Genomic DNA, 12,524 nt, shown 5'->3' with positions numbered 1-12,524 from the left:
TTGCTGCCAGGGTCAATAAGTGTAAAACCAACTCACACCCTTCGAACAAGAAAGCTCATTGGATTTAGCCAACCCTGAAGCCCACACACAATCCTGGGTGAAGACCAATGGCAGGGCACCCACAAAATTCCAAAGTGACCATTGTTGTTGTCTGTTGTCATGATGACCTTATAGGACAGAGTCGAACTGCCCCACAGGGTTTTCAAGGAGCGGCTGGTGGATTCGAACTGTCGACCTTTTGGTCAGCAGTTATAGCTCTTAACCGCTGCGCCATCAGGGCTCCAAAGTGATCACAGTGACGTCTGTTTCAATGCAAGCACATTTTTCAAAGTAGGATCACTCAATCAGCCTTTAAAAAAAAAGTTATAATTTTTCAAAAATGTTTTATAACAAAACTCACAAATGAAAAAAGAATCCTTCTACCCAAAAAGTAATCAAATAGCAACAATCAACCTCTGAAACTGTCCAGCAATGACAACCACCAAGAAATTTTTCTCTATGGTAACATTTAGATCTCTATTTCCTCTGGAAATAATAACAAAGCAGCTTCATTTGCATTATTCTTTATTTCTCAAAACTAACAAGGGGAAACCTACAGAATGTCAAAACCTTCTACATTTGGACCCACAGATATTGCAATGGTAACATTCTTGTGACTCCCTGAGAGGGTGATGAGTGTGGACTTCCTTTTCTGGGTAGGAAGAGGCCGTCTCGTAATTGGTTCATGTGGTACTATAGCTGTGAAGTAAAGGGCTAAAAATGGAATCCTGGCTCAGGTTCAAGAATACCTAGGCACAGCCTCGTCTGAAGACATCACCTAAGTAAACAGTCTTCCCTGAAAGTATTCATTGTACAAACTCGTCACAGGGTGATTAATTAATCGGACACATCTCTGGGCTTCTTCAAGTTCTCTCTGGTTGCCTTCATCTCCGGCCAGTGCTTTAGAAATGCTTTATTTCTAGTGTCTACTGAAAATACAACCGGGATTCCCTCAGTAAATATCAGTCAGGGAAGTCACATGAAAAGATTGTTCCAATTCACTCTTGCTGGTGGCTTTCCAAGGGTAAAATAATATAGTTCGTGTCTTCTCAGCCATAAGGAAACCATTGTCACTAAATCTCCCTGGGATGCTCCCCACATCCAACCAGACAAAGGGAGCAACAGCTGAGGTTTCCAGATCAAAAACAAAGGTGTCACCTTGCTGAGAGATGAGGGCCTGAAAGAAAAGAAAAATGAAAAGAAGGATGAAGGAAGAGCTATTCCTTTTTAGAATGTCAGAACATTTAGGAGTCCTTGGGTGCCACAAATGATTAAGTGTTCCAACTACTAACCGAAAGGTTGGTGGCTCAAACCCATCCAGAGTTGCCTCAAAAGACAGGTTAATAAGATTATCTGTTTCCTACTAGACTGCAGTGGCATCTTGGTTCTAAGTCAGGTGACCACATCATCATGAGTCTGTTCCTAGAGTCTATTCTGTTCCATTGGGGAAAACGACACCATCTTAATTACTGAACCTTTATAGCAATTTTGAAATCCCTGATTGGTATAAATTGTTAGGTGCTCGGCTATTATCCAAAAGGTTGAAGGTTCAAGCCCACCCAGATGCACCTCAGAAGAAAACCCTAGCAATCTGCATACAAGAGGTCATAGCCTTGGAAACCCTAAAGAGCAGCTCTAACCCAACCCAACCCAGTGCCATCGAGTCGATTCCAACTCATAGCGACCCTATAGGACTGAGTAGAACTGCCCCATACAGTTTCCAAGGAGCAGCTCTACTCTGCAAAAATGGGATTGCCATGAGTTGGAACGGACTCGATGGCAACAGGTTTGGTATTTGGTTCTTAGCAGGACATTTATGTAGGCCTAATAAGGAGTTTTTTTTTTTTTTTTAAATAAAGAGTACAGTTTGTATAACGTTGGTTCTGCAACTGCTAAAGTCATATATTCCATGTACTCTGTGCACATTCTGTGTGCTGTTTCAGACATTTAAAAATACATGGAAAATTATTTAAGGCTGTGGAAAATTGCCAGATTGCAATCCAAACCAAGGAAATACGTAGTCTCCAATTATTAAAAACCCGTTGCTGTCAAACTGATTCCGCCTCATACTGACCCTATAGGTCAGAATAGAACTACCCCCATACGGTTTCCAAGGAGTGGCTAGTGGATTCAAACTGCTGACCTTTAGTTAGCAGCCGAGCTTTTAACCACTGCACTAACAGGGCTCCAACTCTCCAATTATTAAAGGGAATATTTCACGAGAAGCTAAAAGCTTTGCATTTTTTACAATTTTTCTCACAGTATCATCAAGAGAGGAACACTTTTGCATCAAGTTTGGGTCGTCTAACTGATTTTCTAAGGACATATCTGGACCTAGCTGCAGAATCATGGAGCTTATGTTCTAGTCTTCCGGAATGATCTAGCAATCTAGAAAGCTACCTACCAGACATTTATACAAGCTCTATGGTTATAGCTTTCTCTTTTTATTTCATAACACAGTAAAGTCACATTATTAGCACTTTCAACTTGTGCAAATTTGATACAATCTCAACAAAAACAGAAAGGCAGTTTAAATTGTGCAGGCTCCATTCTACTCAATTAACAAATGAGCATGCGCCCAGAGCGAGAAAGCGCTACACCACAGAGGGTGGCGGTTCGGGGACCTCTCTAATGTGGGCATCGAGTTGAGTGTGATCTAGTGTTTAAAGCTACGCATTTGTTCTGCAACATGGGTCTTCAACATACAGACCCGCTACTCTCTGTAGGGTCTTACGTTATGTGTGACGTAACAAATTTTGAAGGGCAATTTTTACTATGCATAACTCTAGCCTTCCACACTTTTATGACCATCAGTCAGAGTTCTGAGTTACAACAATAAAAGCTACTTTGGATAAAGCAAAAAGAGGCTTAATAAAGTATATTAAGTAGCTCTGGGAGGGTCTGATTTGAAGCTAGATGTCAGAAACAACACCCAAATTCCCAAACCACATGCCAAGCTGTTCATGTGAAGGCCTTAAGGCAGCCATAGGCACGAAGTTCATAAGACTGGGAAGCTGCCAGCATATCCTCAGCCACTACTTCTCCAAGGCCAAGACCAGAAAGGACACTGGCACCTTGCTTACTCTTGCTATGTTCTTCAGACTGGAAATGTCATCTCTGCCTCACCCTGGCTTCAGGGAGGCAAGGCAAGCACGGTTCTGGCATCTCTCTTGAGATAGTTCACTCAAGTACCTGGCCTGTATTAAGCCCACATTAAATACTTACTGAAACTGATCAAACATGCAATCAGGATGCATTGATAATTACTGGTGATTGGAATGTGAAAATTGGAAACAAAGAAGGACAAGTAGTTGGAAAATACGACCTTGGTGACAGAAATGATGTGGGACATCTCAGGGTAGAATTTTGTAAAACCAAAGATTTATTCACTGAAAATGCCTTTCTTAACAACATAAACAGTGACTATACACGTGGATCTTGCCAGAAGGAATATATAGGAATCAAATCGACTACTTCTGTGGAAAGAGACGATGGAGAAGGTCAATATCATCTGTCAGAACAAGGCCAGGGACCAACTGTGGAAGAGACCATCAAATGCTCATATTCAAGTTCAAGTTGAAGCTGAGGAAAATTAAAACAAGTCCACAACAGCCAAAGTATGACCTTGAGTATATAGACCACCTCGAGAATAGATTTGATGCATTGAACAGTAATGATCAAAGACTGACAAGTTGTGGGATGACATCAAGAACATCATACGTGCTGGAAGTTCACCCTTCAGCCAAAGATTAGACATTTATACAAGCTCTATGGTTATAGCTTTCTCTTTTTATTTCATAACACAGTAAAGTCTAGAGACTAAGGGGCACATCAGCCCAGTAGCAAGGACTAGAAGGAAGAAGGGGAAAGGAAAGCTGGTGTTTGGGGCCCAAGTTCAAGAAGGGAGAGTGTCAACAAGTCACAAGGTTGGTAACCAATGTCATAAAACAATATGTGTACTAATTGTTTAATAAGAAGATAGTTTGTTCTGTAAACCTTCATCTAAAGTAAAATTAAAAAAATATATATATCATACATGAGGAAAGCAAAAGGGCATTAAAAAGAAAGAAAAGACCAAAATGGATGTCAGAAGAGACTCTGAAACTTGGTCTTGAACATCAAGTAGCTAAAGCAAAAGGAAGAAATGATGAAGTAAAAGAGCTAAACAGAAGATTTCAAAGGGTAGCTAGAGGAGACAAAGTAAAGTACTATAATGACATGTGCAAAGACCTGGAGTTAGAAAACCGAAAGGAATGAATGTGCTCGACACTTCTCAAGCTGAAAGAACTGAAAAAAAAATTCAAGCCTCAAGTTGCAACACTGAAGGATTCTATGGGCAAAATATTGAACAATGCAGGAAGCATCAAAAGAAGATGGAAGGAATACACAGAGTCATTGTACCAAAAAGAATTGGTCAAAATTCAACTATTTCAGGAGGTAGCATATGATCAAGAACCAATGGTACCGAAAGAAGAAATTCAAGCTGCACAGAAGGCACTGGTGAAAAACAAGGGTCCAGGAACCGACAGAATACCAGTTGAGATGTTTCAACAAAAGGACAGTGCTGGAAGCGCTCACTTGTCTGAGTCAAGAAATTTGGAAGACACCTACCTGGCCAACCAACAGCAAGAGATCCACATACCTGCCTATTCCAAAAAAAGGTGACCTAACTGAATGCAGAAATTATCGAACAATATCACTAATATCACACACCAGTAAAATTATACTTAAGATAATTCAAAAATGATTGCAGCAGTACATCAACAGGAAACTGCCAGAAATTTGAGCCAGATTCCGAAGAGGATGTGGAACAAGGGATATCTTTGCTGATGTCAAATGCATCTTGGCTGAAAGCTGAGAATACCAGACGGATGTTTACTTGTGTTTTACTGACATTTGTTCATGTGGATCGTAATAAATTATGGATAACAGTGCAAAGAATGGGAATTATAAAACACTTAATTGTGCTCACAAGGAACCTGTACATAGACCAAGAGGCAGTCATTTGAACAAAACAAGGGGATACTATATGGTTTAAAATCAGGAAAGGTGTTTGTCAGGGTTGTATCCTTTCACCATGCTTATTCAATCTGTATGCTGAGCAAATAATCTGAGAAGCTGGACTATAGGAAGAAGAATGTGGCATCAGATTTAGAGGAAGACTTATTAACAACCTGTGATATTCAGATGACACAACCTTGCTTGTTGAAAGTGAAGAGGACTTGAAGCACTTACTGATGAAGGTCAAAGACTATAGCCTTCAGTATGGATGACACCTCAACCTAAAGAAAATAAAAATCTTCACAACTGGATTAATAAGTAACATCATGATAAATGGAAAAAACATTGAAGTTTGTCAAGGATTTCATTTTACTTGGATCCACGATCAATGCCCTTGGAAGCAGCAGTCAAGAAATCAAACAACATATTGTATTGGGCAAATCTGGTGCAAAAGACCTCGTTAAAGTGTTAAAAAGCAAAGATGTCACTTTGAGGACTAAGGTGTGCCTTACCCAAGTCATAGCATTTTCAATAACCTCATATATATGCAAAAGCTGGACAATGAATAAAGAAGACCAAAGAATTGATGCATCTGAATTATGGTGCTGGCAAAGAATACTGAATATACCATGGACTGCCAAAAGAACGAACAAACCTGCCTTGGAAGAAGTACAGCCAGAATGCTCCTTAGAGGCAAGGATGGCGAGACTTATCTCATGTACTCTGGACATGTTATCAGGAGGAACCAGTCACTGGAGAAGGACATCATGCTTGGTAGAGGGTCAGTGAAAAAGAGGAAGACCCTCAACAAGGTAGGCTGACACGGTGGCTGCAGCAATGGGCTGAAACATAGCAACGATTGTGAGGATGGCGAAGGACTGGGCAGTGTTTCCTTCTGTTGTACACTGGGTTGCTGGGAGTCAGAACTGACTCAACAGCACTTAACAACAACATTATTATTACTCTTACTATCCCCTTTTAGGAAGGATAAGTCTCACTGAAATTCAAATGAGATAGGACAACAAAAAAGGCCCTACTTCTCTCTCATCCCCAATTATTTCAAGGTAATGAAGACCCAGCTAACAAAAGAGAACAAATTTGTTTTCAAAATCGTAAGGCTAGAGACTGCAAATTTGTCCTATATATATATGTATATATTTTTTATGTTATTGTTGTGCCATGACTTTTTACATGTGTATATACGTACATAGGTCCCTGGTTGCCGCAGTTTGTGCTTTACTACTAACAAAAAGGTTTGCAGTTTATACCCACCTAGTGGAACAGCGGAAGAAAGCCTGGCAATTTATTTCTGTAAAGATCACAGCCAAGAAAACCATACAGAGCTCTAGCTATTCTGTAACACACAGGATCACCATGAGCCAGGATCGGCTCAACTGCAATAGTTTTTTTTTCCGGCACATATATTTGCTTTTCTGGAAAGAAGCTAAGTAAGTATATGTCATTTCCTTCATACCTGTTCGTCATCTATTGTTATAGATAACGTAGAAGCTATGTGAATATTTTGTTATTAATTTGCAAAGAAGATAGGTTTTCAAGTCTTAGGCCTCTTTTAAATAAAATGCAAGGATGAAGCATTTTTACATGACTTTTTAAAGTAAATGTTAAAAAACCCTTTGCCTTAAGCCTTCTCGATGAAGTAAAAATGTAAAACAAATTAAAAAATTCATTGAAAATAGAGAATGACACCTTCTAGAAAAATATTTTCAATTACTACATGTAGGGAGGAAAGAAGGGAAAGGCTTTCAATGAGCTAGACAGATTTCAAATCCTCCACCTACACAATGTTTACAACAACACGTCCTGATGATCCCATTTTCTTCTTGGCAATTATAAAGAGATCTGGTGATTAAACTCTTTGAAGCAATAAATGGAAGAGAGTACAGTGAAAATTAATAGACCCTACTTGAAAACTCAAAATCAGACTGCTTTGACTGGGCTTCAACACTTCCTGACTACAGGACCTTGAGTGCATTCCTTAACCTCTCTATACTGGTTTTCTTACTTATAAAACAGAGACTATAAAACTTCAGGGTTGTGAAAATCAGAAATGAGGCAGTAAAGCACCTAGAGCAGTGCCTGGAACCTACTGGACGGGCAACCAGACAGTGATGGTTAGTGCAATCACTCCGCCACTGCACCATCCCTCTCTGGAAAGGTGAAGGGACAGCAGGAATGGTAGTAACTGAACACTTTGACAAATGCTGAATGAGAAATAAAAATCACGTGGTCTTAGCTTCCAGTGGCAAGGGGTCAGTCTTCTCCATGTCTCAGATAAGCTTAGTACCAATGGGCAATTTACAAGAAGCAACATACAACGTGCTTGCCCTGCGACTCTAGACAACTGATACTTACTGTGATATGTGCCTTTTGGAGCCCCACAGCCTCCCTCAGTGAGGATAGGAAGTGATAGTTGGTTGGGCCCAAGGGTTTGCTATCAGTTGAAAGGTAAAAGGAAACCACACAGCTTTGCCGAGTACAATTTGAACACCTCCTCAGCAACGAAGGCACCGGTTTTTTATAGATGAGAATGGCCTCCCCAGGTTTAATCACAAAATGTTTAGTCACGCGAGAACATACAGGCTTCAAGGAACTCCACATGTGGACTCTAACCTGGGGAGAAGTAAAACAGAATAAAAACAAACATTTGTGGTTGCTCTTTAATAACAGTAGGAATAATAGACGGAAATTGGGATAGTAGAACTGGCTAAGAGACTATGAAGCCTGCTAGGTAGGTAACTTTGACCAAGTAACTAAACTTCCCCAAACCTCCATTTCTTCGTATGTAAAATGAGAATACTAACAGCATTTACTTCACAGGTTGTTGTGAGAATTAAACGAAAAAAAAAAAAAATCCATGAGAGGCACGGTGGCCTGCCACATCATAATTATTCCATATACATTATCTATCGTCATTATTGTTAGTGTTCCCCAAACTGTAGCCACCCAAGACTTCTTCAAGTTTCCAGCCTCTCTTTTTACTTTTTACTTAGCATGGTTTAAATATAAGCTTATTTTTCCACATACCCATTCTGGATAGTTATACTAATTTGCACTTTAATATACCATATTTTAACCATTTCTTTTATACACTTTGGGCTATTTCCAGTTCCTCATGATTACAAGTAGCCATACATTTAAATGGCACTTTACAGTTTTTAATTTGCTTTCTTCTACTTCTTTTATTCACTACCCACAGCAACCCTTTAAAAAGAAAGAATGGTTTCATTTTTAGGACGAATCACCAAAACATTATGGGCTCTGCTTAGGGTCACATAATAAACAGCAGAGCCTTAATCTGAATATAGGTATTCTGACTCTAAGTTAAACAGCCCATTGTTCACCGTGGGCCCTACAAGCATTTTGGTACAAACTAACTTCTCTTTTCTTTTTTCTGAAACAACCAACCAAGGAATCAAGGACAGAATCTAAGAGTCTATTTTAGAGGAAAAAAATCCAAGCGACTTACCGTAAGCGTCAACCTGCAGTCTGAGTGAAGATCTGACACACCATAGACATAAAACACATTGTTATCTTCAAAGCCCACTGGCAACAGTGCAGCAAAGAAATGCTGAGCAAAGTAATGAAGCATTTTCCACTTTCCTCCATATTCTGAAAATAATTAAGAAAGGTAAGAGATGTGGAGGCTCACTCAGTCAGAGATTCATGTCCTCATGGCCCAGCTGGGTGTGGTTTATAATGATTCTAGGGACTAAGCATATAAGGGAGACTGAACAGAGGAGGGAACCCCCATTAGTGGGGGTGGGGGGCTATGTTAACACACTTGGCTGTTAACCAAAAGGTCGGAGGTTCAAGTCCACCCAGAGGTGCCTTAGAAAAAAGGCCAGGTGATCTACTTCCAAAATATCAGTCATTGAAAACCCTATGGAGCACAGCTCTACTTTGACACACGTGGGGTCACCATGAATTGTAGTCGACTCCATGGCAATTGGTTTTACTGAATGAGCCAGGCATGATTCCAGGAGCATTTTGCACACTCTCTCACGTCACCCTCACAACGTCTGGTGAGGGAGGCATCAGCATTCCACTTCACAAATGAGGAAACAGAGGCTGAAATGTTTAAGTCACGCATGTAGGAGGCAGTATTTTGAGCCCTAGTTAGCACTGTCTCCTATGCAATTCTGTTTTCAGGATCTCAATGCACTAATGTTCCTTCTTACTGTGAACACATGAGGAAAGAAGTAAGTAGCATTGGCAATGAACTGGTTACAAATGTTTGTTTAGAAGAGTTACTTAGAACTCAAAGTCTCCTTTTTCCATAGGCACAAAACCTTCCTAGTAAACCAAAACAATTGCTATAAATATATATATATATATATATATATATATATATACACATATATATATATATATGCCTGGCAAGTTCAGACTGGAAGAAAACTTCCAAACTGATGACGTTAATGACAGCGCCTCAAATACGATTAGAAGTTGTGAAGAACCTCCATTCTGTGTCTTGTTGGCATGTCTAGTATGCTAAACCCACAAACTTAAAAAGCTTTTAACATCTTCCTTTCTCAGGATCCTTCTGTTTCAGAAGGAAGATCTTTCCCTACAAAGCCCTGCCTCACTAAACAACTTCCTCGAAAGAGAGAAAGAACATTGCCAAAGTGCAGAGTGCAAGCTGCTGAGATGGAAGAATGTGGTTTAGAAGTTTAGAGAAAAAAAAATTTCTTTAGGGTTTTGCAAAATTTCAACTCTCAGCATTTCAATCCCAACTCTTAGTTAAAAAAAAAAAAAAGTTGTTGTGGAGTCGATTCTGACTCATGGCAACCCCATGACTATCAGAGTAGAACTGTGCTCCACAGGGTTTTCAATGGCTGATTTTTTGGAAGTAGATTGCCAAGCCTTTCTTCTGAGGCATCTCCAGGTGGACTCGAACCACTAACCCTTTGGTTAATAGCCAATGCGTTAACTGTTTGCATCATCTGTGGACTCCACAACTCTTACTAATTCCTCTTAAAAACAACAATGACAAAGGGAGGTATGGAAGAGGCCATTCCTATTGAATATATAAGGTGAACTAGAACTTACTATTTGGAAAGTTTTTTCATAAACAGCAGATGGCTCAGACTCTAGGAAACTTACACAGTATTGTGTGTGATATCCATTACAGGGTAAAGACTTTAGATGTGTGGTTCCAGAGATCAAGGCAACAAACCACTACCCTCAGGAGAACCACAGTCTCACTGACACACACCTTCCATTTCTAATCAGTGACATACTTTGGGTACCAACATAACACTACATCATCTACTAAATTACAGGCTAAACATGGTGTGATTACTGGCTTTGTCATTAGCTCTGTGACTTTGGGCAAGGCCCTAAACCTACCTATCTGTAAGAGATAAGATATTTTTCAAACGTTCACTCCTGTCCCCTACTCACCCTCACTCCTTTCTTGATTTAGGCTACGTCACGCGACTTGCTTCGGTCAATGGGATGTTAGCAGATCATACAAGTAGGGGCCTGAAATGTGTTTGTATGATTGGGCATACCCTCTTAGGCCTGTGCTGCTAAGAGGAGAATTTCCTCTGGGGTTGTTGCTGTTCCAGAATGAATACACATGAGCTCAAATGGCAGTGAGGAGCCAAACCCATCCAGGCCACAATCTGAAGCACGGTCTCCTGCCAAGCCCAGCCTAGATCAGCTAACCCACAGCCACAGGAGCAAGCTCAGCTGCGATCAACAGAGATGTCCCAGCCACTCTGCAAATGCATGAGAAATAAATTGTTGTAAATCACTGAGAATTTGTGGTTGTTTTCTATGAGGCACTATTGAAGCGCTAGCCAACTGATATGGCATTCCTTCTTTACTTATTTCTCCTTCTACTAAGAATCTAGTTACCTGCAGTATTAATTATCAATTCAAGTATTCAGTAAAGAAAAACACACACACATACAAACTAGGCAAGTTTTAAGAAAGAAATTACTTCCAAACTCTAAATCCACTCTGCCTTGATGCTTCCTTAAGGTCCTTTAAAGACTTGAATACTAACTCCTTAGCCAGCATTTCATTAGTTACCTTTCCAAACAACCAAATCTGTTGTCATGGAGTCGATTTTGACTCATACAGACCCTATAGGACAGATGAGAACTGCCCCATAGAGCTTCCAAGGAGTGGCTGGTGGATTCCAACTGCCGACCTTTTGGTTAGCCTTTCCAAAAGTTACTCATAAATAAGAAATAAAACCTCACTGACACAAATACTGTAAGTATTGTTGTTAGTTGCCATTGAATTGGCCCCTGACTCATGATGACACCATGCACAACAGAACACAAAACTGCGGATCAGACTATTGTGATCCAGAGGGCTTTCGCTGGCTAATTTTCAGAAGTAGACCACTGGGTATTTCTTCCTAGTCTGTCTTAGTCTGGAAGTTTCACTGAAATCTGTTCAGCATCATGGCAACATGCAAGCCTCCACTGACAGAGAGGTAGTGCCTCCACATAAGATGGACTGGCATAGAACCAAACTCGTCTCCTGCACAGAAGGTGAGAATTCTACCATTGAACCACCATTGTCTTCAAGGTAACTATACAGGCAATTAACTTGTATAATAATGACTGGTGCAATGAGAACATGTTCGATATCCTAGTTTGGTGAGTAGCATCTGGGGTCTTAAAAGCTTTCAAGTAGCCATCTAAGAGACAACTATTGGTCTCCTACCATTTGGAGCAAAAGAGAGTGAATGAAACCAAAAGCTCAAAGAAGAAACTAGTCCACAGGACTAACAGCCACATGAACCAAGGCCTCTTCTAGCCTGACACCAGAAGAACTAGATGATGCCTGGCTACCATTACCAACCGTTCTGACCAGGGACACGACAGAAGGTCCTGGATAGGATGGGAGAAAAAATGTAGAACAAAGCTCATATTCCCAAAAAAGACCAGACTTACTGGACTGAGAGAGACAAAACAAACCACAGAGACAATCACCCTAAGATAGATAGCCTTTTAACTTGGAGCTGAAGTGACTTCTAGAGGTCTCCTTTCAGCCAAATAACAGGTTGGCTTATAAAAATAAACGTATCACCTGTGAGGAATGTTCTCCCTTAAAGAATCAACTGTCTAAGACCGAACGGTCAACATTTACCCAAAAGCAAAGATGAGAAGCCAAGGAGTGGCAGAGAAGCTAGACAAATGGAAACAGTACAAACAGAAGGGAAATAATGAGAGTGCTGACACATTGTGAAAACTGTAATCAATGTTACAGAACAATCTATACAAAAACTGTTAAATGGGAACCAAATTTGCTGTGCAAATTTTCACCTAAAGCACAGTAAAATAGTTTTTAAAATGTTTATTATAAAGTAAATTTGGACTAGTTGTCAGATCTGAAAGTTACAACTAAAATAAAAAATACCATAGATCTATAAAAATACAGTGGCACAAATGGATAAGCACTCAACTGCTAACCGAAAGGTTGGTGGTTTGAATACGCCCAGC

The 12,524-nt window shown here is 40.1% G+C and overlaps 1 protein-coding gene across 2 annotated transcripts in view; it reads right to left on the bottom strand.

Annotated features, from left to right (window-relative positions):
• Positions 1–547: 547 nt before the first annotated feature.
• The window catches only part of MANBA (mannosidase beta), a 142,849-nt gene continuing 130,872 nt past the window's right edge, over positions 548–12,524 (bottom strand). For both annotated transcript variants that reach the window (XM_003410496.4, XM_023548535.2), the window contains exons 15-17: positions 8,528–8,670; positions 7,414–7,671; positions 548–1,216 (exon numbers count right to left, since the gene is read on the bottom strand). In XM_003410496.4, the coding sequence (XP_003410544.2) occupies positions 992–1,216; positions 7,414–7,671; positions 8,528–8,670 (626 nt within the window). In that variant the 3' untranslated portion in view covers positions 548–991. The remainder of the gene's footprint in view (positions 1,217–7,413; positions 7,672–8,527; positions 8,671–12,524) is intronic.

Source organism: Loxodonta africana, chromosome 5 (assembly GCF_030014295.1).
Source record: "Loxodonta africana isolate mLoxAfr1 chromosome 5, mLoxAfr1.hap2, whole genome shotgun sequence".
Lineage (NCBI taxonomy): Eukaryota > Metazoa > Chordata > Mammalia > Proboscidea > Elephantidae > Loxodonta > Loxodonta africana.
Note: the sequence above shows the minus strand (reverse complement) of the source record. Positions and strands in the feature narration are given on the sequence as shown.